The sequence below is a fragment of the Corvus kubaryi genome, unplaced genomic scaffold, assembly GCF_017639235.1.
Source record: "Corvus kubaryi isolate FWS band 111438036 unplaced genomic scaffold, C.kubaryi_AGA036_p1.0 split3-73, whole genome shotgun sequence".
Classification (NCBI taxonomy): Eukaryota; Metazoa; Chordata; class Aves; order Passeriformes; family Corvidae; genus Corvus; species Corvus kubaryi.
Window position 1 is genome coordinate 34,562,828 of NW_024582091.1, and position 25,144 is coordinate 34,587,971.

The window sequence follows — 25,144 nt, forward strand, 5'->3', positions numbered from 1 at the left end:
ACAGCAGAATTTCTCACAGACTGGCCTTGCTCCCATTTTTTCCTAAGATATGGAAATTATGTAAAAAAAAATCTTCATCTTTTCAGAAAAGGGCTATTCTCATCGGAACACACATAAAACATAAGAGTGTTTATAAAAACAGATGAAAACCGATATGCACCTTTCCCAGCTATTCATTATGCCCAAAGCTTTTGTCCAAAACCACTTCCTTCTTAGTTGTTTCTGCCAGACTGGTGCATCTGTGGGGCCCAGAGAGAGCAGGGAGAGCCCCTTCTCAACAGAACAAACTACACCAAACCTCCACCTCTTCAGAGATGCACAGAGAAGCTGATCTTGTTCAGCTCAAAGCAAACAAGGTCCAATGTCAGCCTGCTATCACTTCCAGCTGAACAAACTAACATTCAGTCCAAACCACGTAATGAGCAAGTCCAAATTTTCCTTCCCTTGCTACATCATCAGAGCCTTGTTATTTATATAAACGTCCAAATTCTCATTTTGATTGATATTGATTTCACAGTGTTCAGTTTCACTGAATGTTCCCTTCTGCCCATGTAATAAAACAAAGAATGGGGTTACTTCATTTTGGATTACATTTCACAGCATAAATCTTTGTTTAAATCTTTTTCGGACCTACAGAACCAAGACATAATCTCATTTTCTACAATGCTGAGCAAAGAAAACAAGAAGCTCACTCTGCCATGCAGGCTATTCAAACGACACACTTCTGCACTGCACGGGACTGTTGATATTTGTTCAATACAGGTGGCTTTGGTTTGATTTGCTTTTAATAGATTCTGCTGGAATGTGAAATCCAAACAAGGGCACAGAAATTTTGAGAAAGTAACCATTTAAAAATGTGCTCAAGTGTCTATGTTTGGAAATTGCTTGACCAGTTAGTTGCCTCCAGCTCCCAAAGACACTCCAACACAATACAAAAAGGAAGTATTTTCCACATGAAAACTATAAAAGCAAATGAATAAAAAGTTTAAAGTTTTTTGTGAAAATGTTATAGCAAATTATGCCAAATAATTTGCTACATACAAGGAGAGAAAAAGAAAAGGTACTATTTACTATATGTCGATTGCTACAAAGAAGAATTAATTGACTGCTTGCCAACTGGTCTCTCACTGTTTAGGTGTCACTGTTTAATGAGTGTGTGGGATCACGGTTTTGGGGAAAACAGGGACAAACCACACACTCAGAACCAAATTTCCAGTGTGACACATTCAGTATTAAGAGGATAGTTCATAATATACTAAATCCTTAAGAAAATTTAGCCCATAGAAGTAGAACTGGCCCTTCTGTTCCTTAATAAACTTCAGTGAGGCCGCAGAGACAACTAGGCTGAATAATTCTGCTTACGTCATGTTTTCTGCTCCTCTGATATAAGATTAGCCAACTTTTTCTGGAGGTTTTTTTGTTGGTTTTTTTCTTTTTCCACAGGCAGCTGGCTACTCTCTGAGGACATTCTGAAGGGGAGTAACAACAATCTATTCCTGAGAGAAGAGACACAAGGAAATGCTCTGTTAGGGCAAATTTGCAGAGCTCTCTACTTTAGAAATAGTATTTTAAATAGATTTAAAAGTTCTCTTTGAACTTCGTATCAAATTGCCCTTAGTCTTCTGGAATTGCTGCACATCTCCCAGTTAAACCAGATTTCTACACTAAACTAAAGGGTAAAACTAGGGCTCTGTACTGAAGACCTGGCCATTACCATAACTTCTGAGATTAGTATCTGTGTCCAACACTAAAAACTACCTTTTCCTTGTTCTCACACACCCTTGCCAGAGGTGCATTGATAGGGGACCAATTAAACTAAATGAAGCCAAAAGCAGATAAAAGCCACACTGAAACCAGTGAGCCAAGGCATTCCTGACACCGTAAATACTTAAAAGCGGTACAGAAGGTCAGAGGAGAAGTAAATTAATAGCACAAGAAGAGTTCATTTGTGCCTATGCTGTTTCATTGAGAAACGAATGGCGTCTGTGGGAAGTGTGACACAGATGAAAAAGGATTTAAGAAAGACTGGGTAATTACAGCAGTTGTTTAACATTTCTAAGCAGCTCTTTGGATGATCATTTAGGAGAATGAAGAGACAAAGCTTAAAGGCAAAGGACTGCTGATGGTTTGCAGTCCCTGAATATACTGAATGTCTGTAGCAGCTTAACTGAGGAATTATAACAGCTGCCCTTCCTCCTTTCACATGGCGTGGCTGCCTTCAAGGTCATTGGGATGCTGAAACAACATGGATGGACTGGAACACAACAAAGGGGGTGGAAGGAGAAGATAGAAAAAAGAATCAGCTGGAAAAGAAAATACACTCTTCTACACAAAGAAATACTACTTCAGGTTTCAAACAGTTCATGAAGACAGAGTGTTGCATTCCATCAAGACAGGTTTTTTTTAAGTAGTAATTAATAATTAAATTGTGAAGAAACAGAGGACCAGTGTCAGAGCAAAACCTTCACAAGAAAGCCAACAGTCCAATAGAGACTCAGTTTCTGAAACGCTGCCTTAAGGTACCCCATCAAAACACACAGCCTGGAGGGACACAGTACTGACCCTCCTGGGCACACCACTGACTCTCCAGAGACACTTGCTCTTCTTAAAAAGCAGTCAGAAAGCAAGCATTTGCTTCACTCTTGTTCATTTGGATCTTAAGCAAGAGCCTCTTGGTAGGGGAAGGGATGGTGGGAAGCTTTTCTGCAGTTTCAAATGTGACCTGGGGCCCTGAATATGAACTGGACTGAGAGGAGTGAGTGCTTCAAAACTCACACTGGCACTTCCAATATAGCCTTGAAGACAGAAAAACCTCCACCTCCAGAGTCACCATGAGTGTGCAACTGGGGGGAGGGAAAGAAAACCAAAAAAACGTACTTTGTTAACCATGATAAATGGTTATAAAATGCTATTTAGAGAGCACAGATAAGCACACCATGACACTAAACTGTTAGGCTGCAACAATGTCAGAGTCCCAGACCCTTCCTCTTTACCTGAATTCCAGGAGAGAATTGATGTGCTTTTGTGAAGTGGGAGCTACTCCATCAAGGAGCCCAACAGAGATTGGCAGCAAAGCTTAAAAGCAAAATAGTTAAAAGGCAAAGAAAAGCAGAGCTGCCCACATGTGGCAATCAGATCCTTTGAGCAGCGCAGTACAGGGAAGGTATTAGAAGAGAATAGAAGGGTCTTAAAGCTGCACTGATACAGCTGAAGCAAAATTTATGTATATATATTTTTAGTAGCAGTAGAGGCATTTGCATTCAAAGGCAAACTCGACAGGGATCTGGACACTCTTTAACTCCCCTCACTGTACGCTATGTACTATAACAGTGCAAAGGAGCAGGCCAACACAGCTGAGCCTACAAACAATATCCAAAATGCCATCAGCCCCAAAACAAATACCTTGTATACTGCAAAAGAGAGAAAAGCAGCTGAGGCACAGCTCAGGGGCCAGAAGTAACAGTGATTCCTCAAGAGCCTCAGGAGTCTGTTGAGGCCAGGCTAGGCATGAAGCTTGGCTCCAGGGCAATCCAACAGTCTCAGCACCAGCAACTTCCCTGGCTCAACTTGCCCAAGACCAATAAATTTAGATAAGCAGCAGCAGCCTGTGTGTCACAACAGCTTTATTTCTATCCAGGTGCTAGAAAATGAGAATCCACCTGAAGTGCTCAGAGAGATCTTCAGCTGAATGCTAATAATACACAGTCACCACAATTGCAGCCCCTCCCATCATGAACAAGCCACAGTCACAATACAGTGAAGGAGAGGAAGTAACTGAATAGATCTGCTGGACATCACATAAAGCAAAATGATGATGGGAGTCGATCTAAAGGTAAAAGGTTTCCCATGCAGACATCTGCATGACTGTTACTCACATAATTTTCTGCCCTGTGGCCAAGTGAGACATGCACACAGACCAAAAAGCCAATCTCTTTGACCAAGCTGAGATGAACACAGGGGTAGAGATGCACTCTATAAAGATTACTAGAAGTCTTAACATATACACACATGCACACACACACACATGGATTTGATGAAGGATACTACTATGACAGGTATATTGAACACCTGGAAGTAGGGACAAATAGGCAGCCGAACAGTAATAGATAAAAATTCCATACGCAAGGGACTGAGACATGAATGCACTGAGAAACAACAGATTCCATATGAGAACCACAGATGTCATTGGACTCAAGTTCTAGGCAGAGAGAGAAGAAGAGTGTGGTACATGGGACCAGCCATGAGCACAGCAGCAAGAGTCATGTCCTGAAAGAGGCTTGGACGTCAGAGAGGATGCAAGCTGAACAATCAGGGTGCCAACTATCCCTACACTTAGGCACTGTATAAGATATGAAGCTACACATTGGAACACATAAATAATTGCCTTGCAGAGCAATTACTCAGAAAATGCACAAGAGACAAAGCAATTCCTGACTTGGTTCTGAGGAATGTGCAGGATCTGGTTCCAAATGCTGCAGAGATTCATTCTGCTATTCCCCAGAGATGCCAAACTGCAGGAGCAGCAACAGTACCTTCCCACAATTGCATTTTCTGTAAGTGAGACAAAATGTAAAGGGAAAAAACCCCAGATATTTAAAAAAATAAACTCCAAAGGTATAAGTCAACTGTTAAAGTGTTTGCAAGAGGCAAAAACACTATAATGAAGGCTAACTGAATTAATATATTTAACCCTTTTGTTATTCAATCATTCTAACAAAAGAATGAATTCCTTGACAATTTAAAGACATGTCCACCTAGGAAATACATAAAAAAAATTAAAAAATGAAACCAAACCCAGACACTCACTGTCATATTTGATGTCGATTACAGTGAGCACATAGCAGCCAAAGAAGGGCTTTTGAGGAACGACTTGTTGAACTGGCATAAAACCAGTTATGTTTTTCTCAGTAGTAGGAGGTCTGACAGAAATTCATAGGACCAACAATTAACATGTAAATGGAGTTACCGAAGAAGAGACCACAACAGAAAAATGAAATTAATTTTCTGCATCTATCTTTCACACTGTTGCATCATCTACAACAGTGTGCACTTGGAGCCCAGAAAGTCAGTTGTGTCCTGGGCTGCATCCAAAGCAGTGTGGCCAGCAAGGCAAGGGAAAGGATTCTGCCCCACTGCTCTGGTGGGACCCCACCTGGAGTGCTGCATCCATCTCGGGTCCCAGGCACAGGAAGGACATGGACCTGTTGGAGTGAGTCCAGAGGAGTGACACAAATAATCAGAGAGCTGAAGGATGTCTCCAATGAAGACAGGCTGAGAGAGCTGGGGCTGTTCTGCCCGAAGAAGAGGAGGCTCCAGGGAGACCTTATTGAGGCTTTCCAATACCTAAGGGGGCTTATAAAAAGGAGGTAGAGGAACTTTTTATATGCACAGACAGTGATAGGGCAAAGGGTAATGGCTTTAAATGGAAAGAAGGCAGGTTTAGATTAGATGTTAGGAAGAAATTCTTGCCTGTGAGGGTGGTGACACACTGGAACAGGTTGACTAGAGAAGTTAGAGATGCCCCATCCCTGGAAATGTTCAAGATCAGGTTGGATGGGGCTCAGAGCAACCTGATCTAATGAGTGACATCCCTGCCCTTGACAGGATGGTTGGAACTAGATTATGTTTACGGTCCCTTCTGACCCAAGCCATTCTGTGTTTATATATTACCTCTTTAGGAGTGCCTCTAGAGGAGTTATCTCACACTGAATTTCAGTAAAACGTTGTAACACAAATTGAGAAAAATAACACTGGCTAATTACCAGCACCAGATGGCCTTCACCCACAAATTAAACAGAGATCAATTATGACACAACAGAATTGTTAACTGTAATAACCCCTTACTGAAGATAACACAATTCTTTTATAAAGTCATGACTCATGACCCTATTGGAGAGTTTTTGAGGAATTTTATAAGCATGTGCATAAGGAAGACACAAAAAATAAAAAAAGGCAAGGCAAGGCAAGGCAAGGCAAGGCAAGGCAAGGCAAGGCAAGGCAAGGCAAGGCAAGGAAAGGAAAGGAAAGGAAAGGAAGTTCACACAGATAAACAAGTTTAAAAGACAAGAAAGAAAAGGAAAGAATGCACAGTCTCATTGCAGGCAGGTCACCAGTGTAGCACTTTGGGCCCACACTGTTCAACATACACCTGATCTCAAGTGATCTCAACGAACTGATAAGCTAGGTTACTGACACTGAATTATTGAATGCTTTAAAGAAAAAAGGTGCAGAGAGCTTTAGACAGACCTCATGATACTGGTGACCTCATGACTGGAGAAAAAATGGCAAACGAAATTCAGTGTTAAGTAGAGAGCAACTGAGAAAATAAAAAAAATTCTCATACTGCATTCACAGTGATTGAAACTGAACTACCACTGGACATGAAAGAAGACTGCTTTAATAACTATGAAAATGTTTACTCAGTGATTAAAATAGCAAAAAATCAAAAAAAAATCCAAACCAAACAAGTATCAGAATTCATCAAGGTAAAGAGAAAAACAAAATTACTGTTCCACCTCCTGGTAAGATGTGAGTGCAAGGTATGTTTCTGATTTCCCCTTACCTGAGAAGACAGAACAGAGTAAGAAAAGGTACAGCGGGCAACAAAAATGACCAAAGTTCAGCAATGGCTTCCAAACACAGGACAATAAAAAGAGCTGCTACTCTTTGACCAGAGGAGAGGACAATCAAGAAGATCTGTGAAACCATAAGTAGCATGGCAAACGTAAACCTGTAGGGCTGCTCCTTGAGCAAAGAAATCCCTGCCAAAGGGGCAATTCAGTTACACTGTGAAATCTACTCCCATAGGATGTAGTGAATGGCATGAATTTCTAGGGATCCAAAAGCAATTATGAAAATTAGTGGAAGTATACCTCATTAAACCTCATTACCTCAGTAAACCTCAAGCACATGGTGCGATTCCTGGGGCTGTCCTGTGCAGTGCCAGGAGTTGGACTTTGATCATCCTAGTGGATCCCCTCCAAGTCAGGATATTCAGTGATTCTGTAATGGCTACTGAACCCAGGAAAGTGACAAGCTAACCAAGAAAATATACTAGGGAATTATGTTCTTGTTCTGTGCTTCAGTCCTTCCTCAAACATCCGCTGTTGACCACCATCGCAGAGAGGCAGGTAACAAAACTAATCAGACCTTCAATCTGGCCAGATGCAGTCATTCGTACAACCTACAGGCTCTGCTGGAAAACTCCAACTTTGATTCAGAGATGAGAGGGTGAGATGCCAAGTCAAAGCGCACGCCTACACACAAGTTGAAACTTTGAAACTTCAATGAAGCTTTCCAAGTCCAATGACATCATGCTGAAGCAGCCAGTGCTAATCACTCTGCCAATTCTGCTAATGGCATGGATGAGGTCATTTCTCCCCAAAAATAGGCAGTCACTTCACACTCGCTCAACAATGCTGGAGAAGCAGTGGGTCATCCTTCAACACAGCGTACAGACAGTTTCCAGCAGCAAACACTCCTGCACACAGACCGAGAGAATCCCCGTGCTCAGGAACGCCTTTTGGACCATCCCTCGAGAAACCAGCTCCTCTTTAAAACATACTTGTTTGGAACAGCTCTGCCTCCTGGGGTTACATAGATGAATATTATTTCTGGCCTTTTCCTCTGTACATAAAGTAGGCGAAGCACACTGGCATAGACAGAAATACCATAAGGGTGGATTTTTTTACTGACTGCTCAAATAATGCTAAAGGGCTTTCTAAAAGAGTAGGAGGGCTAAAATTACCTAAAAGTAAAGGTATAGGCAAGTTAAGAATAGCTACTCTAAAGAGGACTGTTCGCACTTTGCAAGGAATCTTCAGGAAGTTATTTTGCAAGCTTAAGGACATCTCACCAGCATGCTGATTTGTAAGACAGTGTCTAATAGACTGACCTGGGATCCCAGTTCTGTCATCATCAGCATACCTAATTATGCAGTTTAGTTGTACAGGTTATGCACTAATTATTTTTTCCCAGAACCAAGTGTTTTTAGAACACCTGTGCCACAGCCACAGGTGTATTGGCAGAAAAAAATTTTTAAAAAAGTTTGTTCCTAGCTTTACCAACAGTTTATCACTGGTTTAGCAAGTATTTCTGTACTTCCTCAATTCCTTTTTATAACGATCCAAGGGGATTTGATATAAGCAACTTAAAAATTCTTTGGAAAAAATTCAGAGCAGAGTATTGCAATCCTGTGTATTCCATTCATAAACCCCAAACACCCACATTGTGGTTGTACAGAAAAAACTTATTTATGCTGAGCTTTTACAATAATTTTCATTATTCCCAACAACAGCAGCATTCAAAGAGAAAAATTGGCCAATTTAAAAAGAAAAAAGGAGAAGGAAAATCCCTGCTCAGCCTCACGCTGTTCTCATGCCTGCCTTTGAGTGCCGGCAACACCACCTACAGGAGATCATCTCCTCATTCCATAGTGGGGAATGTGGGTATTCTCTTCTGATTCTTCCTAGAAGACCTGTGGTGAAACAGCTCTGCATGGAATGACAGACATATTTGGTCTACAGACTTGGCTGTCACATTTTCTCAACTTGGAAAGAACTGGAATAAACAAAAATCCTCTTCTGAAGTACTCCCATTTCATGATAACATACTGGCCCATCATTATCTTACAATACTTTAACAATAAAACTTTTATTCAGTAAAAACCTCAAACTATCAACAGGGTAATTCTCTCACATTCCCTTCTACCATCTAGCAAAAATGTAAGGAAAATCAGGATAACCTCTCAGCAGAGATCTACAAAAAATAAAAACACATCATCTTGGTAGAAAAAGCTGAACCATTAAAAAGGTATCTGTATAGCATGTTTTCTGATCTACTTTTTTTCAAAAACATAACTGAACTCCTAACTATGTCAGAATTGTCTGTTCTCTCATTGCTAAACACAATGAGAAGAAAAACCTTTTTTTTTTTTTTTTCCAGTTCACAATGGCACTTTAAAAGCACCAGCAGGTATTTTTGCCAGTACTCCGAGGTTGCACAATAAGGTTTCAGCCTTATCATAACCCAGAAAAACCTGCTTCTTTCAAGACCAACAGTATTCCAAATGGATATCACTGGGCCGCATCCTAAGATTTTGCTGTTATGGAAGCAAAACACTGCACTGAATGAGGCCGATGCACAGCAGGCTGACAGGAATACTGCAATGGACACTGCTCTGTCTTTCACAGCCATGCAAAGCCTCAGGACAGCCTCAGCACTACTTCACCTGCCCAGGTTCCTGCTGGAAGAAACTCTCTTTGCACAGACTGAAGGAGAGTTATGAATAAAGACAGCTTCTGGCAGACTGTAGCAGAGGAGGAACATCCAGAATAAGGGCTCAGAAGCTCATTTGCCTTACAACTAACAGAGCTAACGGGGGAACATATTATAACATAATCAAGACAACTAAATTAGGTAAGACACACTATAAACTTCAACTAAGTCAAAAATCAGAAGGCAGCAAGATTTAAAACAAAAAATTCTTCTGAGACTAGGGGGGAAAGTGAATAAACAAGAAACCATTTTCCAATTGCTAATCCAACACAGCTCAGAGTTTGGAACCTCAGATGTTTCCAAGCAATTATGTGTTCCTTCATTTATTCTGGATCATTTGGAGTGTGTTGTACATCTGCATCTTGATAAAGAGCAAGGGATACCCAGTAACACACTCAAGCCTGTGATTTTATGCTGTGCAAAGCTTTCTATATTCACAGTTCCACTGTGTCCAGAGAACTGGACATCGAAGTTGAACTTGCCTGCTGCACCATCTCAGATACATGAATTATGTACTGCATCACCAGCCACAGGCATAAGAACATGCATTAAATTAAACACATGACTTGGTGCAGCTTCCAGGATGGATGGCATGAAAGCAGACAGGAACACACGGTGACCACTTCTCCAAACAGGCCTCCAAACGCCCTGACACCAAATCCCGCCGGCTGGCTGTGAGCTCCAAGCACAGCCTTCCTCCACCGTCAGAGCATGTTTACGCTTCTCCCACGCTTCTGTTCCGGTGCCTAAAGAAAAGCGAAGCTTCGGCTGTCACCTCCCCATGGAGCGGAGCGGAGCGGAGCGGGGCGGAGCGCGGCCCCGCACCGCCACCTGCCGCCGCCCCCGCCCCGGCAGTGAAAACACGGGCAAAGCGCGGCGGGGCCGGGCCAAGACACCGAGCTACAGCCTCCCGTGGCAGCTTCCAGGGATTTCTGCCCACGACGCGGCCCTTGGACACGGAATAGAGAAGCGAGTGCTGTAGGACTGACCCTCCGCTTGTCCCGGGCAGGCGGTGAATGACGGCGGACGGCAAACGCACATCCCCGTGTGTGGATAACCAGGTGGCGGTGTCACCGCTCGGAAGGCACAGGGAGTCCCACTGGAAAGAAGCACAGAACTGTTCCTGCAGGACCTGATCTAGCGACACAGCATGTGAGCAAACTGCTCACGGGAACCGAGACAATTTGTTTTCAGGAGTAGCCACATTACAGAGGGCAAAGCTCATTCGATAGGTAAAATAGAGAGACTGTGGCTCTCAATGCAAATGAGCATTAGTTACTGGTTTTACCGTGCCATAGGGAGAAGGAAGGATCCTTTCAGTCACCCCAAAATGGACAGTCAAGGAGTAATAACACCTGCGGGGCTTTTGAGCCACCACCATTCCCATATGATTCATGAATGGCAAGTTGTAGTCCCACGATGGTTTAAAACCTGCAAGTGAAGACAGTCCTTTGATACCGCCCAGTTTTAGATCTGATTATGAAGGTAATTCCCAAGAGCCCGACAAGCAGAGTGAGGAGAGATACTTCTACCCACCTCCTCACCTGCACCAATGCCTTCAGCTGTGGGTACGGCTCAGGTGGAAAGGTGTTCAGTCCACAGGGAGGGTATGGGCATGGGCATGAGTTGTACGAACCAGAAGCTGCAGAGAGGCTGCACCCCAAAAGCAAGCCCAGGAGAACAACTGCAGCTTCAGCAACAATCACACACATCATGTCAACAAAGAAGATTCAGAAAGCAGGCGGCAACACAAGCAAGTGCTTTCTCAAGCCTCCAAAGGCCTGATGCCAAATCCCACTGGCTGGCTGTGAGCTCCAAGCACAGCCTTCCTCCATGGCCAGAGCATGTGTATGGTTTCTCTCACACTTCTGTTCTGGTGCCTAAATGAAAGTGGAGCTTATGCTGTCATCTCCCCATTCAACCAAGGACTCCTACTACCTAGTTTTATGAAGCCCATAGAAGCTTAATTATTTTTTGACACATGCCTTCCCTCCCACTGCATTTGCCAAAAATTACTGAAGTCTGCCAACAGACTCAAAAGTAATTAGGGGAAGACACACACAAGGTAGCAAGATTACCCCAGATAAATTTCCTTTGGAAACCAGGCTAAAAATTACAGCATTGTATTTATTAAAAGAATCCCCTGAAGACATATTCATGATTGCTATACTGCTGTTACTGGCAATATAGCAGATTTTTAAAGCAATTTTTGGAGGATCATATTTGGTTTCTATAAATCAGATTGATTTCACCCCTTCTAGCCACAAGCCAGCCATTTACGAACACTTCCCATCTGTTAAATGGGGATGATAGGTACTTACCTCCCTCAGATGTGGTCTGCGTGCAAACACAAACAGTGGTATGAATATCTTTAAAACATTGCTCTACATAAAAAATATTATTATAAATATTGCTGTAAGATTAGCACATATACATTTTATACTTTTTGAATGGCTGCAACCTTTTAAAGATAGAAGCACAACAAAGAACTAATCCTAAGATGCATTTAAGTGTGATGCTGAGGAAATCTCTTTAGCAATCTTTCGCCGAGTTAGCTTGCTGCTGCAATTTAACTCAATACTTAGGAAAAGAGTGTGTTTTATTGGACAGTTACATTGCTTTTAAGAATGTCTGACAAAGAAATAATGGGCTGGGAAAAGTTTCAAGCAGGCCTTTCTCAAATGTTTTCTTCTTTGCTGGCTGGCTCACTGCCAAAAAGTGCATCTCCTTATCCTTGAATTCATCTCAGTCATGCCACTGCTTAGTGAAAGGCCTGACAGAAATTCAGCCAATATTTCCAACACATCCAGACCCATTCATCTTCCTGCTCCCTACTGTCTTCTTGAAACCCCAGTGGAACGCTCACAGATGCTGCTTGTTGACTTGCAATGTGAGATAAACGTGCCTCACTGCTGCTCACACAGGGGCAGGTGGTTGGGATGAGACCTTTTCTCCCAGCATCCATGGATATCCAGGGATGGTGCACGTGCTTCACACAAAGTGGGGAAGAACAGGAGGCTATGGAAAATGAGTGCAAACTCTGCAGTCTTTGAAGAAGAACAGCCAGTGTGAGAAGGTGCATACCTCCCATATGAGCACTGTGGACCTTTCCCGTCCCTCCACCAATATACACCAGAGGATTTTTCAGCACAAAACCATCCTTAAATGCTCTACAACATCCAGGCAGTGGTAAGAGGGACCATCACCTTCTTCCCCATGCCTTCTTCTCCCCAGACCCTGCTGTTCTGCCTGCACAGGGTTGCACACTTAGCGTTGCAAATCATTAATCTGTCAGCTGCGTGAAAGAACCCTTGCATACATGTTTCCCAAGTCATCACTCAAACAATGGTGGCCTGCCAAATTACCCCAAATAATCAACTAATGCAGCATTGTCTTTTTAATTATAAAAGATTCTTATCGGCTTACCTGAATTCGTTTTGGACTTCCCACTTGTGCCCTAATTTAATTACTTAATTATGAGGAATTAAGAGCCAGTATTTTCAATCAGCGCTGAGAAGTCTCCTGTTCCTTTGCATGTACCCAGTAATTCCTATATTACAGATTTAGCAAAGGTGTATTGCAACTGCAACAAAGTTCTAAACTTCTAGCCAGTTATTTCCTTTTCCAGCAGGCATTCATTTTGCAAGACTTTAACTTATCAATGTCTCTTGTCATACACAAAACTACAAGCTCTCTACAAAGATGTAAAACGTGAAATTTTGAAATAATCATAGCTTAGTGTCATTAGGGTATATTTTATGCACAAACATAAGAATTCGAATGAGAAAAGAAGTCAGAAAAAACAACATTTAATTATAAAAGAACATTTTTAAATTAAAAAAAAAATAATGGCACTAAACCAAAAACAAAGTTATTTAAGAGATCATAACCACAGGTTGGTTGCAATTTTATACCAAAACTGTTAGGAACAGCTGTTCCTATCATCTGCATTTTGCTCCTGATTAAAATAACACCTAGAGTTCCAGTAACAAGTAATCTTTTACAGAACTGTAATGTATTATGAAAACACACATCATTTTTGTATTACATGTCAAAAAAAAAACCCTTATATTTATTACATTAGGTTCACAAATGTTTACCTAAGCATTATACTGTTTTGCTACTCTATTCCTTACATTTGAAGAACAGGGAGTGTGGTTTGTTCTACAGACAAAAGTGATTTGTCTTAGAGGATTTGCCCACAGTGGCACAGTGCTATACCACATGGGGATACCCAGCCAGATGGAGCATCGAGGGCAGTACAGTCACATTAGAAAAATTTCCTCCTTTACTCATCCTGCTTTTCAGAACCATCCAGTGCAGTGCTTCCTCTTCATATGAAGACAACCTTCGACTTTAAGAAACAATAAATACACATGGCCCCAAAATTGTTCATATGCTGTGGATAACTAATCAGCAGCTGTCTAATTTTTCTATGACCTTTCAGGGTTCTATTTCACTGCTTGTATATAAAAGGGAGTGTTCCAGTGGTTACTTTGTCAACACAGTCAGGGCCCATATCCAAAGCTCAGCAGAAAGGTCCTTTATTCCTTTAATCAGCTTTGATCACTTAAAAAAAAAGTCATTCAGTCCTTGATTGTATGTATAATATTCCCTGTGAGGTCAATATAATTCTTTGTGTGCATTGAAAGAAAGTATTTCATTCCAAGAATACAATTTCACAGTAGTTACTTCAGGTAGTCAGCACGCAGGTGTAAGCACTTGAGCACAGCTGAGCTAGTTTACAAATAAATTGTAAAGTGGTACACAAGCTAGGGAGCCCAAAGTGTTGCTGTGGGACTGGGACTCTGGAGCTCCAGGCCACAGGTCTTTGTGTTGCAACAAGCCTCATCAGTCTATAATTCATTATCAGTGAATTCCACAGGGAGCTTTCAGTCCTTCCCTGCAAAGGGACGGATTTGCAATAGTTCTCTGTTGGACTATTAATTTTTGAAGTGGTTTAGAGGGAAATCAGAACTTGATTTCTAGCCTCGTCCAGGATAGACCAAGATATAAAGCTGATGGTAGGTAATATCCACAGTAGACCCTTACACTGGTTTTGAGTCAAAGGTTTAGTGGTTTGCTACCTATGAAATTTAGACTACAGTTTCCTTCCACGGTTATTTTATTTTTCCTGAAAGTTTTTATTGTGTGCTAGTAATTGAAAAGTTTTGGCAGTTCACAAAACTCAATATATCAGATGTCCAAAAAACTTGAAATCAGTGTATGTAACATGGCTGCATATCACTACTGAAAAACCTAAAAGGTTTTTCTAGTGCATGACAATATGCCAGAAACGACAATGCCAAGAGTAGTGAGCTTTAAAAAGACTCACCTTGTCACGTGATCCTTTCTTTGCTTTTTCTTTCCTTTTTTTTTTTTAATAATCTCAAGAGTACAATCAACTGGAGTAAGAAAAAAAAATACTTAAAAGATCTAGCAAAAAAGCTGCATAGAAAGCATTTTCACAGTTGCTTTTAAATAGTTTTCATCAAACTTTAAATTAGGACTTCCAAAGACAAAATACATTGCATTGCAGTTTTTTCCTGTGAAATTCACACTTATTTGGGAAATTCATATGACTGGTTTAGGTATTTTTAGTACTGTACCATTCAGAAGTGGTGATCGGGATTTGGTTCTCTATTGTACTAGCATTGAAAAGATCTATATGAACACAAAAAGGTAACAAACAGATTGTAGATCTCTAATATAAAGAGGTTAAACACCTGTTTGAAAAATAAATTCTTCTTAAACAAGACCTACCAGATGGGAGGTAGATTAGTGCCATTAAAACATTTAAGGTACTTATATATAAAATACATAAGGTACTTATGCTCGTTTCAAACATGAGTGGGAAAACTGCGCTGTCTCCAAAATTTTGCCGCAAGTAAAACTGAAAGTTTACTGGTTATAACTGTTGGATTACCATCACCTTTTTTTTTTTTTTTTTTTTAAACTGGATAAAGTTCTATTAACATACATAATGGTTGAATGTTGAAAGGACACACCATCCCTTTGAAACATTCAGCCTTACAACATAAGTCCACAGGTTGGAGGTTTTGCCATTAGTTGTGAGTTTAGCTCTGCTTAGGTTTTATAACCCACTCAGCATTTGGGTTGAGCTGGTATAGGTCCTTCATGTAGGTATCATCATCAAGGCAACGTTCTCCTAGGAACAGAAAAGACACGTGGTTACACCAATAACAAAAGAGAAAGGAAACAACTTTCAAAGTTCCTGTTACCGTTTTACTCCATTTACATTTTCAAGGTCTCTGTGTGGTGTTTAACAAAGGACAACGCACAGAAAAGTTGGAGGTGCTCTTACCCTTCCCGTCTGCTTTAGGGAGGAAGGGGACAAGAGGAAGAAGGAAGAAGAGGAGGGGCTGTTCTACCTCTAGGTAGCCCCTTCATTCTAGGTCAGATTCTTCACACAGACCACGCAGATGGGAGTTCGCCTCTGCAGGAGTTTAGTGAAAAAGGAGCAATGTCCTGGTCTTCTCATGATTATATCCAAAAACGATGTCCACATTTGCATATTAATTAAAATTTCAAGTTATTTCCCCCTTTTTAAATGCTAAGTTTGTGCAAGGTTTTTCCTTGCTAAGAAGCTGTTACTCCTTATCCTGCTCCTCTTAAGTCAGCTGTTCTGCACTTGTAATAGTTGCTGTCCTAGGAGGAGAAAGTAGTACACCATTCTTGGTACACTACAGGCAATTAATTTATGTCTAGTAGCTATGATGAGAATAGCATATGCTGATCTATCAAGATTTGCACATTCTTCCCACTCCCCTGCAGGCAAAGCATTATCTCATGCATTTGCAGCTCTACATCACAGCCCCTCTTCTACTCCGCTGTGCAAGTGGATGGGGTGGATGGCTCGTGCCAGACAGATGCTTTCAGTACTTGCACTCCTGACACGGGAGGCAAGCACAGGTGGAATGCTGCAGCTGAGTTTTTCTGACAGCTCTTTGAACTCCCTGCACAGAGCAGGCAAGAAGGCAACACTCTGTGCTCAAGCAGGAGCAGTCTCCATCTGCTCTCTCTAGAATTTTAGTCCTAGAGATTTTAATCCTCTGTGACCAGAACTGCCCATGTTGCTGAACCCCTCTCCTCCATACAGTGCAGCGTGTTCAGGCAGTGAGAGCATGGGGACAGTGCTTTGCAATGTCCCTATCCAGCCAGTGCTGGTGACAAAGCAGGGGCAGAAGTCCCATTCAGTGCCCTGAAGTCCCACAGTGTATTGACTACTCAAGAAATGTCTGGAGACATTCAGCAGCTACACCTGCTAGGGGACAGGATCACAACATAGTGCTTGTTACAATTACGAGCATAAGTGTAAGGATATGAGTCTTCTATCATGAGCCCCTCAAGTCCTCTTGTTTTGGGCTCCCTCTACATGACTCAAGCCCATCAGGCAGAGAGACAGATGGCAAAGGTCAGGCTATCTGGTTTACTTAAAACTCTGCATCAGGTTAAAGGCAGGGAGCTTCTCTTACCTTAACTGAGAGTATTAATAAGGACTAGTAAGGACTGATTAAAGTTGAAACTCTCTGGAAGTAAATCATTCTGACAGAGAAAACACCTAAGCTTTCTACCTTACATCATAACAAAACAAAACAAATCTGCAACTACCCGTGCACTTTCTCCAAGGGAAATGCAAATTCTGTCGCATGCTTAAAGTAATAGTAGGTTGTTCCAGTTTCACTGGAATTCTGTTACAAAACAATTTTTCCTGCATGATTACACCTCTGTAGAATAAACAAGATATTCCTCTCCTTTAAAAAAGTCTTTCATCTGGAATTGCAACCTGCCTTAACAGACATAGGAAATGTATGTACATATTAGATATGCAAGAGAACATATAATACATTCATCTGGCATCCAGCTATCTTGGTAACTTCTATTTTTTTTTTGCCATCAGATTTAGTAAAAGTACTAAAACATATCTGTTGCAGAAAACATAGGGAAGTGCTATTTTTAATTAAGTCATTTGGTTTAGACACACATACAAAAAAATTTATTTATAATAGTCATTAGGTAAAAAAAATGGTAGAACTAGCAATTTACATACGGAATCTAAACTTGCAGAGGACAGAAGTACTGCATTTAATTTTATAACTATAAATAAGTTTAACAGGTCACAGTTAAGGAAAAAATAAATGTAAGTCCAATCTACAACTGCTTTCTAGTTCTCTTTTTGTTTTCCTGAGCATTTGAAAAATACTGTGATTAGAAACTGATTCCTAATGCAAAAATACTCTTGCATTCATGAAAGAAAATTTTAGAACTGTGTTCAAAATTATCCTTGGCATTAGCTTTGTTGAGCTGCTATTATTTCCTTTAATTAAAAGGGTCTGGAATAGGCAGAGCAGGAAAGACTAACTGTTGGAAAATTTTATCGCACGGTCATTTTCTGACTGAGCATTTTCTTCCCCCCAAAGGAACCTGCAATTGACACTCAAATGCAGAACATGAAGGACTGTAAGCTCACTTGTTATGCCTCAGTACAAAGAGATGAGTAAGATTAACTTCAAGCACCTTTGTATCCAAACTTTCCGTGCTTATTCACTGTACATACGTATCAGGAACATCTGTTACAGCTGCCAACTTCCTCTGGGACAGATAATAAGATACTACTAATGTAATAATCACACCAACATCTCTGCTGCCTTCTCCACAAGGTTAACTCTCTGCCTTAGTGTCAGGGAGAACTAGGGACATGAATAAAAATGCAACCACAGTGAAACCCATGGACAATGTGCCAAGGAATCCTATTCTAGCAAAAGAAGTTGTTCAGAAGCCATTCTTACCGATATTTCCTCCTATTTCATAAAGAAAGACCTCTTCTTTCTTGAGTGTTTGGACATTTCCACTGTAGGGAACAGAACACAATGAATGATGGTACTACGAAGGAGCTTGTGGATCAGTCACCTAGACATGTCTGGGAGAAGTTATGCTAATTAAGATCAGAACTGAACCCATCACAAATCCTTTGTGTGTATGCTTGCTGGTACAGTCAGTGAACAAGAATACCCTTGCATGCTAGTGCAAATGAACAGTCCTGCACATGAGCAATACACTACAGAAAAGGTAAAATAAGAGACATGTGAGGAAACTGCAGGTTTTAGAAAAGAATTTCATTGTTATTAGCAAGTAGCTTGATATTTACCCTCTGATTTTTCTTTTACTGCTGCTGAAAAAGTAAGTATTTCCCTCAAATATTCCATATTTCAGAAAAAGCATTATGGTTGGGTGGTAGAAACCACATTCTTACTGGATTTAATTGTACTGCAACTAAAAGAAGTAAAAAATAGTGGAAGAATGAAGTCCCTATATTACAAAGGGATTCTATTATTCTCACTGCTTAATTGTGATAATGTATGCTAAAGCCCAGCCAGAAAATAACTTTCTGACAATGGTGTAAACCTCTAAAAACAGCATTTAGAAAAAGGCATCTTCTTAATGTCAACTAATATACCATATTATTGCTTTAGCTGAATAGTTATATATGATGAACAGGTGTGTTAATTTTATATTTTTTTCAAAGGATTGATTAAAATTTCTCCCTTTCTGAATGGATTTGAATAATTAAAATATTGCTTTCCCTTAAAATCATTTCATGTGCATGACATTTGCACATCATTATATTCCAATGCCTATTAGGCTGCTATATATAAAAGCATTATTTTAAACAAGATTTTCTTTCTTCTTTCCTCATTCCTCTGTTTTCTTGGAGTTCCCTTCTGACCTGTCCCCAGAAAATGACAAAACTGTTCCTGACCCATCAGATTAAATAGCAATTAATTTTTTACTAACAGCACTCATGTATTCCTGAAGGCTTCCTGAGCTTCAATGACATTTAAAAGCATTAATTCCTCAAGTGAGTATTTTGATGGCTAAATTCAGCCCAAAAGTTCATGAACTGACCTGAATTTTGAGTATTTTAAAAATTTTCTTGATATAATAAATAAAGAGACACTTCTCCCGACATGATAACAAAACAAAGACATGTTTATACCTTTTCTGGCTGAGAAACCTGGCTACTATATCACTGGCTTTCAGTTCTTCTGTCAGCTGTATTGCCATGGAAACTTTGGAAAGATGAGGCGCTTGCACCCGTATCACTCCCTGAGGAACATCAGTCTGCAAAGCAATAAGAGTGTTGGAACAAAGCTGCTAGCAGCTGGCTTTGATGAGCTTCTCAAAATACAGTATGGAATAAGTAAGTAAGTACAGTGCTCTGTACTTCACTATCTACTACACTTTACTACAAACACATGGTAACTACACAGCAGTTCAGTTAATTACATCCAACCTTCAAAGCTCTTTATAACAACAGGGAGAACTTTAGAACAAAAGAACAGTAGTGTTTAATTATTTTTCAAAGATGTTAAGAATAAAAATAACAAATATGCTATATTAAGAACACGCTTTGGTATTATGAGAAGCATGTGACACTGATATGGAAGAGTCTTGCTACAGGCGTGAAAACCAGGCAATGCCCCTGCACCGACCCTCCACTAAAACTTCTGGAAGAAACCTGTCCAGTTTCATTGAATCTGAACTTCCTGCCAAAAAAAAAAAAAAAGAAAACACGAAGTACTCATAGATCATTCTACTTTAAAGGATTCTTCTTTCCTCTTTGTAAATTTCACTTTCTTAAAAGCAGATATTCGCTACTCCAGGTTTTTCTCCCTATTTCTTGTCCAGAATATATTCAGCTAGCCAACCTGCAGGTCTGACTATGTAATGGATTTGTATTTTATTTCAACCCACAAGTCCTTGATGATGAATATTAATCATATTAGCTACAAAATAGGAGGGCTCCAAGAACAGCTTTTCTGTCCAACTTGCAGGTACATGACATTTGAAGTTACAAAGGCATAATTTATTTGTGAATAAGGTCCTAATTTCTGTTCCTGGAGATTTTTCTATTCCTATTACATTATCCTTTACGCAAATGTACTCATTTTGATAGGAAAGTAAGAGTCTCTGTACTCAAGGTTGATTATGACAGTTCATTCTCTACTTTCCCACCCCACATCCCTCCATTTAGCCAATTGCAAGGCTGAATATTTTTTTCTTCCACAATCAATGAATAAATCTGGGCACCTGTGAATCTAGAACAGCTTCTCTGAAACCATCAGAGTTAAATGAGTATAGAACAAGTACAAACATGAGCAGAATCAGAAGAACAGCTTCCTGAGAAAGCTGAAGGCTCATTACTGTACAAATGATGAGTTACAGTGAGCAATCTTAACCAAACAATCCTTTTGTGTCCAGTCTTATTATTTATTGATTTAAAAATACTGGACATCATAACTACTTCTGTCCAAAGCAGTAAGAACCGTCATATTGAGAATTTGCTATGTAGTAATTGTGAAATCAAAGATTTGTAAGTTTGCAAGAGATCTCTATGAGATTTTCCCTAGATTTATCTCTAAATTTGTCAGATCTGTTCTTTACGGCCTCCACCTACGGAAACAGTGTCTGTAGCCATCTGCTAGGTAGTAAATCCTACTTAAAATTTTTTGCCTCTTTCCAAACTTTTGGGATCCTGGCAAAAAGAAATGAAATTTTTACGGATGAAATGATTATTTATAGATGTCCCTAACTGGTCTTCCATCAAATTCAGCATGGTAAATTTAAACTAGCTTTCATTTTTGTATACAGTTCTTTATTATTTTGTCTCAGTTGATTTTAGCAGAGTTTCTCCAACTTTCAGCTGAATAACTTTTTTTTTTTTGCTACACAGCAGGCATATGATAAATTATTTAAAAAGCAGTCTGCTTTGAGTATCTGAGAGAAAGAACAAGATATGTCCACAGAGCTGTAACATTACGGTCACAGATCAAACAGAATAACTACTTTGTTTATTCACTGAGAATCATTATTAGCTCAGCTAATTAATGCATTTTGCCACTTTTACCACCTGCATTTCCGGGAGAAATCATGCTCAGCTGCACAATATGTTCATGCTCCCAAACTACAGAGAGAACAGAACCTGAGCATCCCCTAGCCCATACACCGTGCAAGTTGGTGGGAAAGAAAATGTGGCCTAAAGCCTCTAAGAGCTGAATGACAGAAGGACCAATGCTGACATTATCTGCACGACACCCAAAACACCCAAATTAGGGGCTCCATATCACAACATATTAAGCCATGAACCTATGAGAGAATTGACAACGCACTGAAGAGTGGGTCACCTACACTACTCAGCTTGTGAGTTCCCTCTCCTGCCTCACAGGCCCTCTCAGGTCAGATTTAAAGCACTGCAACCCCTGGCTGAATTAGGTACTTGCACTCTTAAAAAAACTGAAGACAGTATATCCTTACTTGATGGAAAATACACTAGCCTACCACATTTAGTCTGCAGCAGGCACAGCAGTCACCTGTGAGGTACTAATCTTCTTTCAAACCCTTCCTTTTCAGAGAGACTTGCATCTACGTATCACAAAGAAGAGCAGCTGCCTGGCTATAGGATCTGGGGTGGGTCTCTCCCAGTTTCTTCTATTCCATTTTTCACGACACGCTTAAATATTTTTCACTCTAGGTGCAGAGAGAAATGTAAGTGACTATGCAATATTTTCACTAATGATGGAATATTATATATACTTATTAAAGGTACAAAACATACCAAGCAGGTATGGGGCATGAACATTATGAAGAACAAAATTGATTTTCGAAAGGTTCTTGTTACATGGAAGGCAAAATCTGAAAGAAATGCAAAGCAGTTGTTCCCTTTGGGCTGCAAAATACTGTGCCTAGTTTGGGACAAAAAACTGGAAAACCAGACACAGAGAAATGATTTAGCAGGTAGCAATTTTTTTTAGTAAGTAATCTGGCACTGCAGTGAGTGAGAGATTCAGCAGGAGTCAGAAAGGTTATTCTGTGTAAATTCAAACAGATCATACAAACAGAAGGGCCATGGGATACAATGGTTTTTCTAACCTGCAGTAGCTCAGCCCAGTGCACTGCGTTGTGCCGATCACGCGACTGCTCCCTTTTTTGGAACAATTGCACCATACAGAGGAGTACAATGACAGATGGTATACATCTGGCTAAAGGCAGTAGGTAAATTTCCAGTCCTGAGGGCATCTTTCTTTGCCTGTCTAGAGCATTATTCAGCCCAACACCAACATAAAGACTTAATCCCTAACACTGACTTGGGGCCATAGGTATGCCAAAAAGCAATTAACCCTCAAAAGCCCTCTAATATTAACCACTCTCAGCACTGTACAGAGGTCTCACCTGAAGTTTGCAGTAAATGCTTTTTAACCTCTGTCTCAAAAGGGTAAATGTGATTGATAGTGAGGCTTCATCAGAGCTAAGATGAAATTTTATCCAAATGAGCTACTTTAAGAATGCAGATAGGGAGTTATTTCTGGAGAGTATGGAAGTGACTCAGGCTCTGACCATCTATGTTTAATCATGCGGGGTGCCACAGCAAGTGTTAGAAAATAGAAAATTTTCCTTAGCTTTTAATTCAGCATCCCACAAGATAATTAGGTATCCAAAGTTTCAAACAGGTTTCATGAGAGTAGGAATTCACCACAAGTCTGGGTGCCTCACCTGCCATCTAATAGTGAAATGCAGTTCAGCAACTGCACAGGAAAAGTCACCTCATTTTTAAATTAGAGCAGTATAAATTGAAAACTGGAGAGAAAAAAAACCCAAAACAATAAATTTTCCTGAAAGAATGAGACTTTTTTTACTTGAAAAATGTATAAAATTGTCATTCACAATGAAGCCTTATCAATTTGTGAATATGAGTTTAAGAGTAATATGTTCTCAATCACCCAAAATTACTGAATGCTTGAAATAAGCATAAAGGATTTATAAAAAATGGTACCATTTAATTTTGACGAAAATCTGCACAAAATTCTAGGGCTTAAAGAAAATTATTGAATAGTAACTTTACATTTACGTTCGAGTAAGAATATTACATGAGGCTTCACTTCTAGCTCCCTGGTGGATTAGAAAGGCATAATTTACTCTAAAAGACCTCAGCCCTAATTCCCCAGTGGATTAAAAAGACATATCTTTGCACTGAGTTATAAAAAAAATCCAATATCTGAACTTGAAACAGCATTTACTTCTTTCAGTGTATTTGCTGTTATTTCTGTGTTGAACACAGGATGGCAGCATTAAGTGTCATCTCATCATAACTCAACTGAATTCAAAGAATTCTTTTTTTATTAGACCAAGAAAAACAAATTACAGTGTTTAATTAGCTTTATTTTAAAATCATATGTAAGTCATTCTGTGTCAAGATTCCTTCATATACATAGATACGAATGTAAGGCCTGGGGAATTAATTAATTTTGGACACTAAGATATGTGTCAAATACTGCATAGAAAATGAGGTAGGACCACTGAAATACAAGTCTCCAGCAGATTCTGGATATAGAGCATATTCATTTGGCACATTCTATTTGTTTTGGCTTAAAAGCTTTAAAAATGCCTTTCTAAAAATATGACAACCCTTTTTTTGGTAACAGTCTGGCATACACACACTTGATAAGAAAACCAGACTGCTCAAAACACTGCATTTCTACCAGCGACCACAAGATGACTCTACCTCACCAGAATCTTCACTGACTCCAACCCACAAGGGGGTATTTTCATACCACCCAAACTCGAGATTCTCATACCACCCAAATCTGATACGTTTTCATTATGGTATCAGAATACACTTACTTGGTATTACCTGTTCGTGTGTTTAAACTAGCTTTGGAATAATGCACTGAAAGTGCTTTAAAGTACTATATTGTTTAGGCTAAAAATCTCAAAAAATTGTAATTATAAAAATTATAAACAATTTCAACATTCACAAAATGCATTTTTAAAGTTTTGATGTCAGTGGGAACAGCTCAACTAAAATCTTTCTGAACTACAGGAAAAATTAACACTATAATTGCCACAGGATTTTTGTACTTCAAAGAATGTGCGAAGAGTGTTACGCTGAAACATGCCTTGACACCACTGTTGGGTCTGGCAGAAGTCAATTACCTAAAGGAGAGATACTGAACTGTGGATTATATACACTGGGATAAGCTGGCAGTAGCCACTTGGACAGCAGCTACATAAGAAGCAGTTTATCAGTTTTTCACGTTTGTTTCATCCTTTGGGGTTTCTCGGGTTGGGCAGGTTGTGCATGTTCTAGTTAAAGACTGGGATAAGGAGTTCAGTGGTTTTGGACCTCCTGTAGATGGAAGAAGAATGAAATGCTAGATTTGTTTCTAAACACTTTTAAATATGAAGTAGTGAAATCTAGATATTTAGTCTTTAAGTAAACACATGGTCTGCCGTGACTTCCACTGGGCAACAACACATCCAAACGTGGGTTCAGTAATACTGAGTCTTGTCACAACATTTGCTCTCTCCACAGATACTGACCTAATGTATATTTATTTCAAATGCCCAGGTTGAAACAACCTGTGGGCTGTCATTTTTCAGAATAGAAATATTCCGAAAAATCTGTGAAAACAAACAAAGAACCAGTACAATCCTCTAAATGTGTCATGCCGGTAACCCATAAACTGTGAAATCCACATTAAATTGCTATCTATTGAAATTCTCAGTTAAATAAGTAAGTAAGTAAGTAAATAAATAAATATCCCCCCCGCTATATCCACTTTTTCACTAAAAATTATGCTCCTATTAATAAAGCATTTCAGATATATGTGTCCTTACATCATTAGGAGTCTTCTCCTGTTTCTCATGCTTTTCTCGGTCATATGCCATCTTTTTCAGAAGTTTCTTCATAGCTTTGTCCTTTTTCTCCTTCTTCTGGTTTTCAGCGTTTTGTTTTCTCACTTGGTTAACAATAAACTTCGGAATCTAGATAAATATAGAGTAAGCACGA

At 39.8% G+C, this 25,144-nt stretch overlaps 1 protein-coding gene across 3 annotated transcripts in view; it reads right to left on the bottom strand.

Annotated features, from left to right (window-relative positions):
- Positions 1 to 13,069: 13,069 nt before the first annotated feature.
- Positions 13,070 to 25,144, bottom strand: part of ARHGAP18 (Rho GTPase activating protein 18) — a 95,654-nt gene continuing 83,579 nt past the window's right edge. For all 3 annotated transcript variants that reach the window (XM_042016578.1, XM_042016577.1, XM_042016579.1), the window contains exons 12-15: positions 24,973 to 25,119; positions 19,295 to 19,419; positions 18,087 to 18,148; positions 13,070 to 15,445 (exon numbers count right to left, since the gene is read on the bottom strand). In XM_042016578.1, coding sequence (XP_041872512.1) covers positions 15,354 to 15,445; positions 18,087 to 18,148; positions 19,295 to 19,419; positions 24,973 to 25,119 — 426 coding nt within the window. In that variant the 3' untranslated portion in view covers positions 13,070 to 15,353. The remainder of the gene's footprint in view (positions 15,446 to 18,086; positions 18,149 to 19,294; positions 19,420 to 24,972; positions 25,120 to 25,144) is intronic.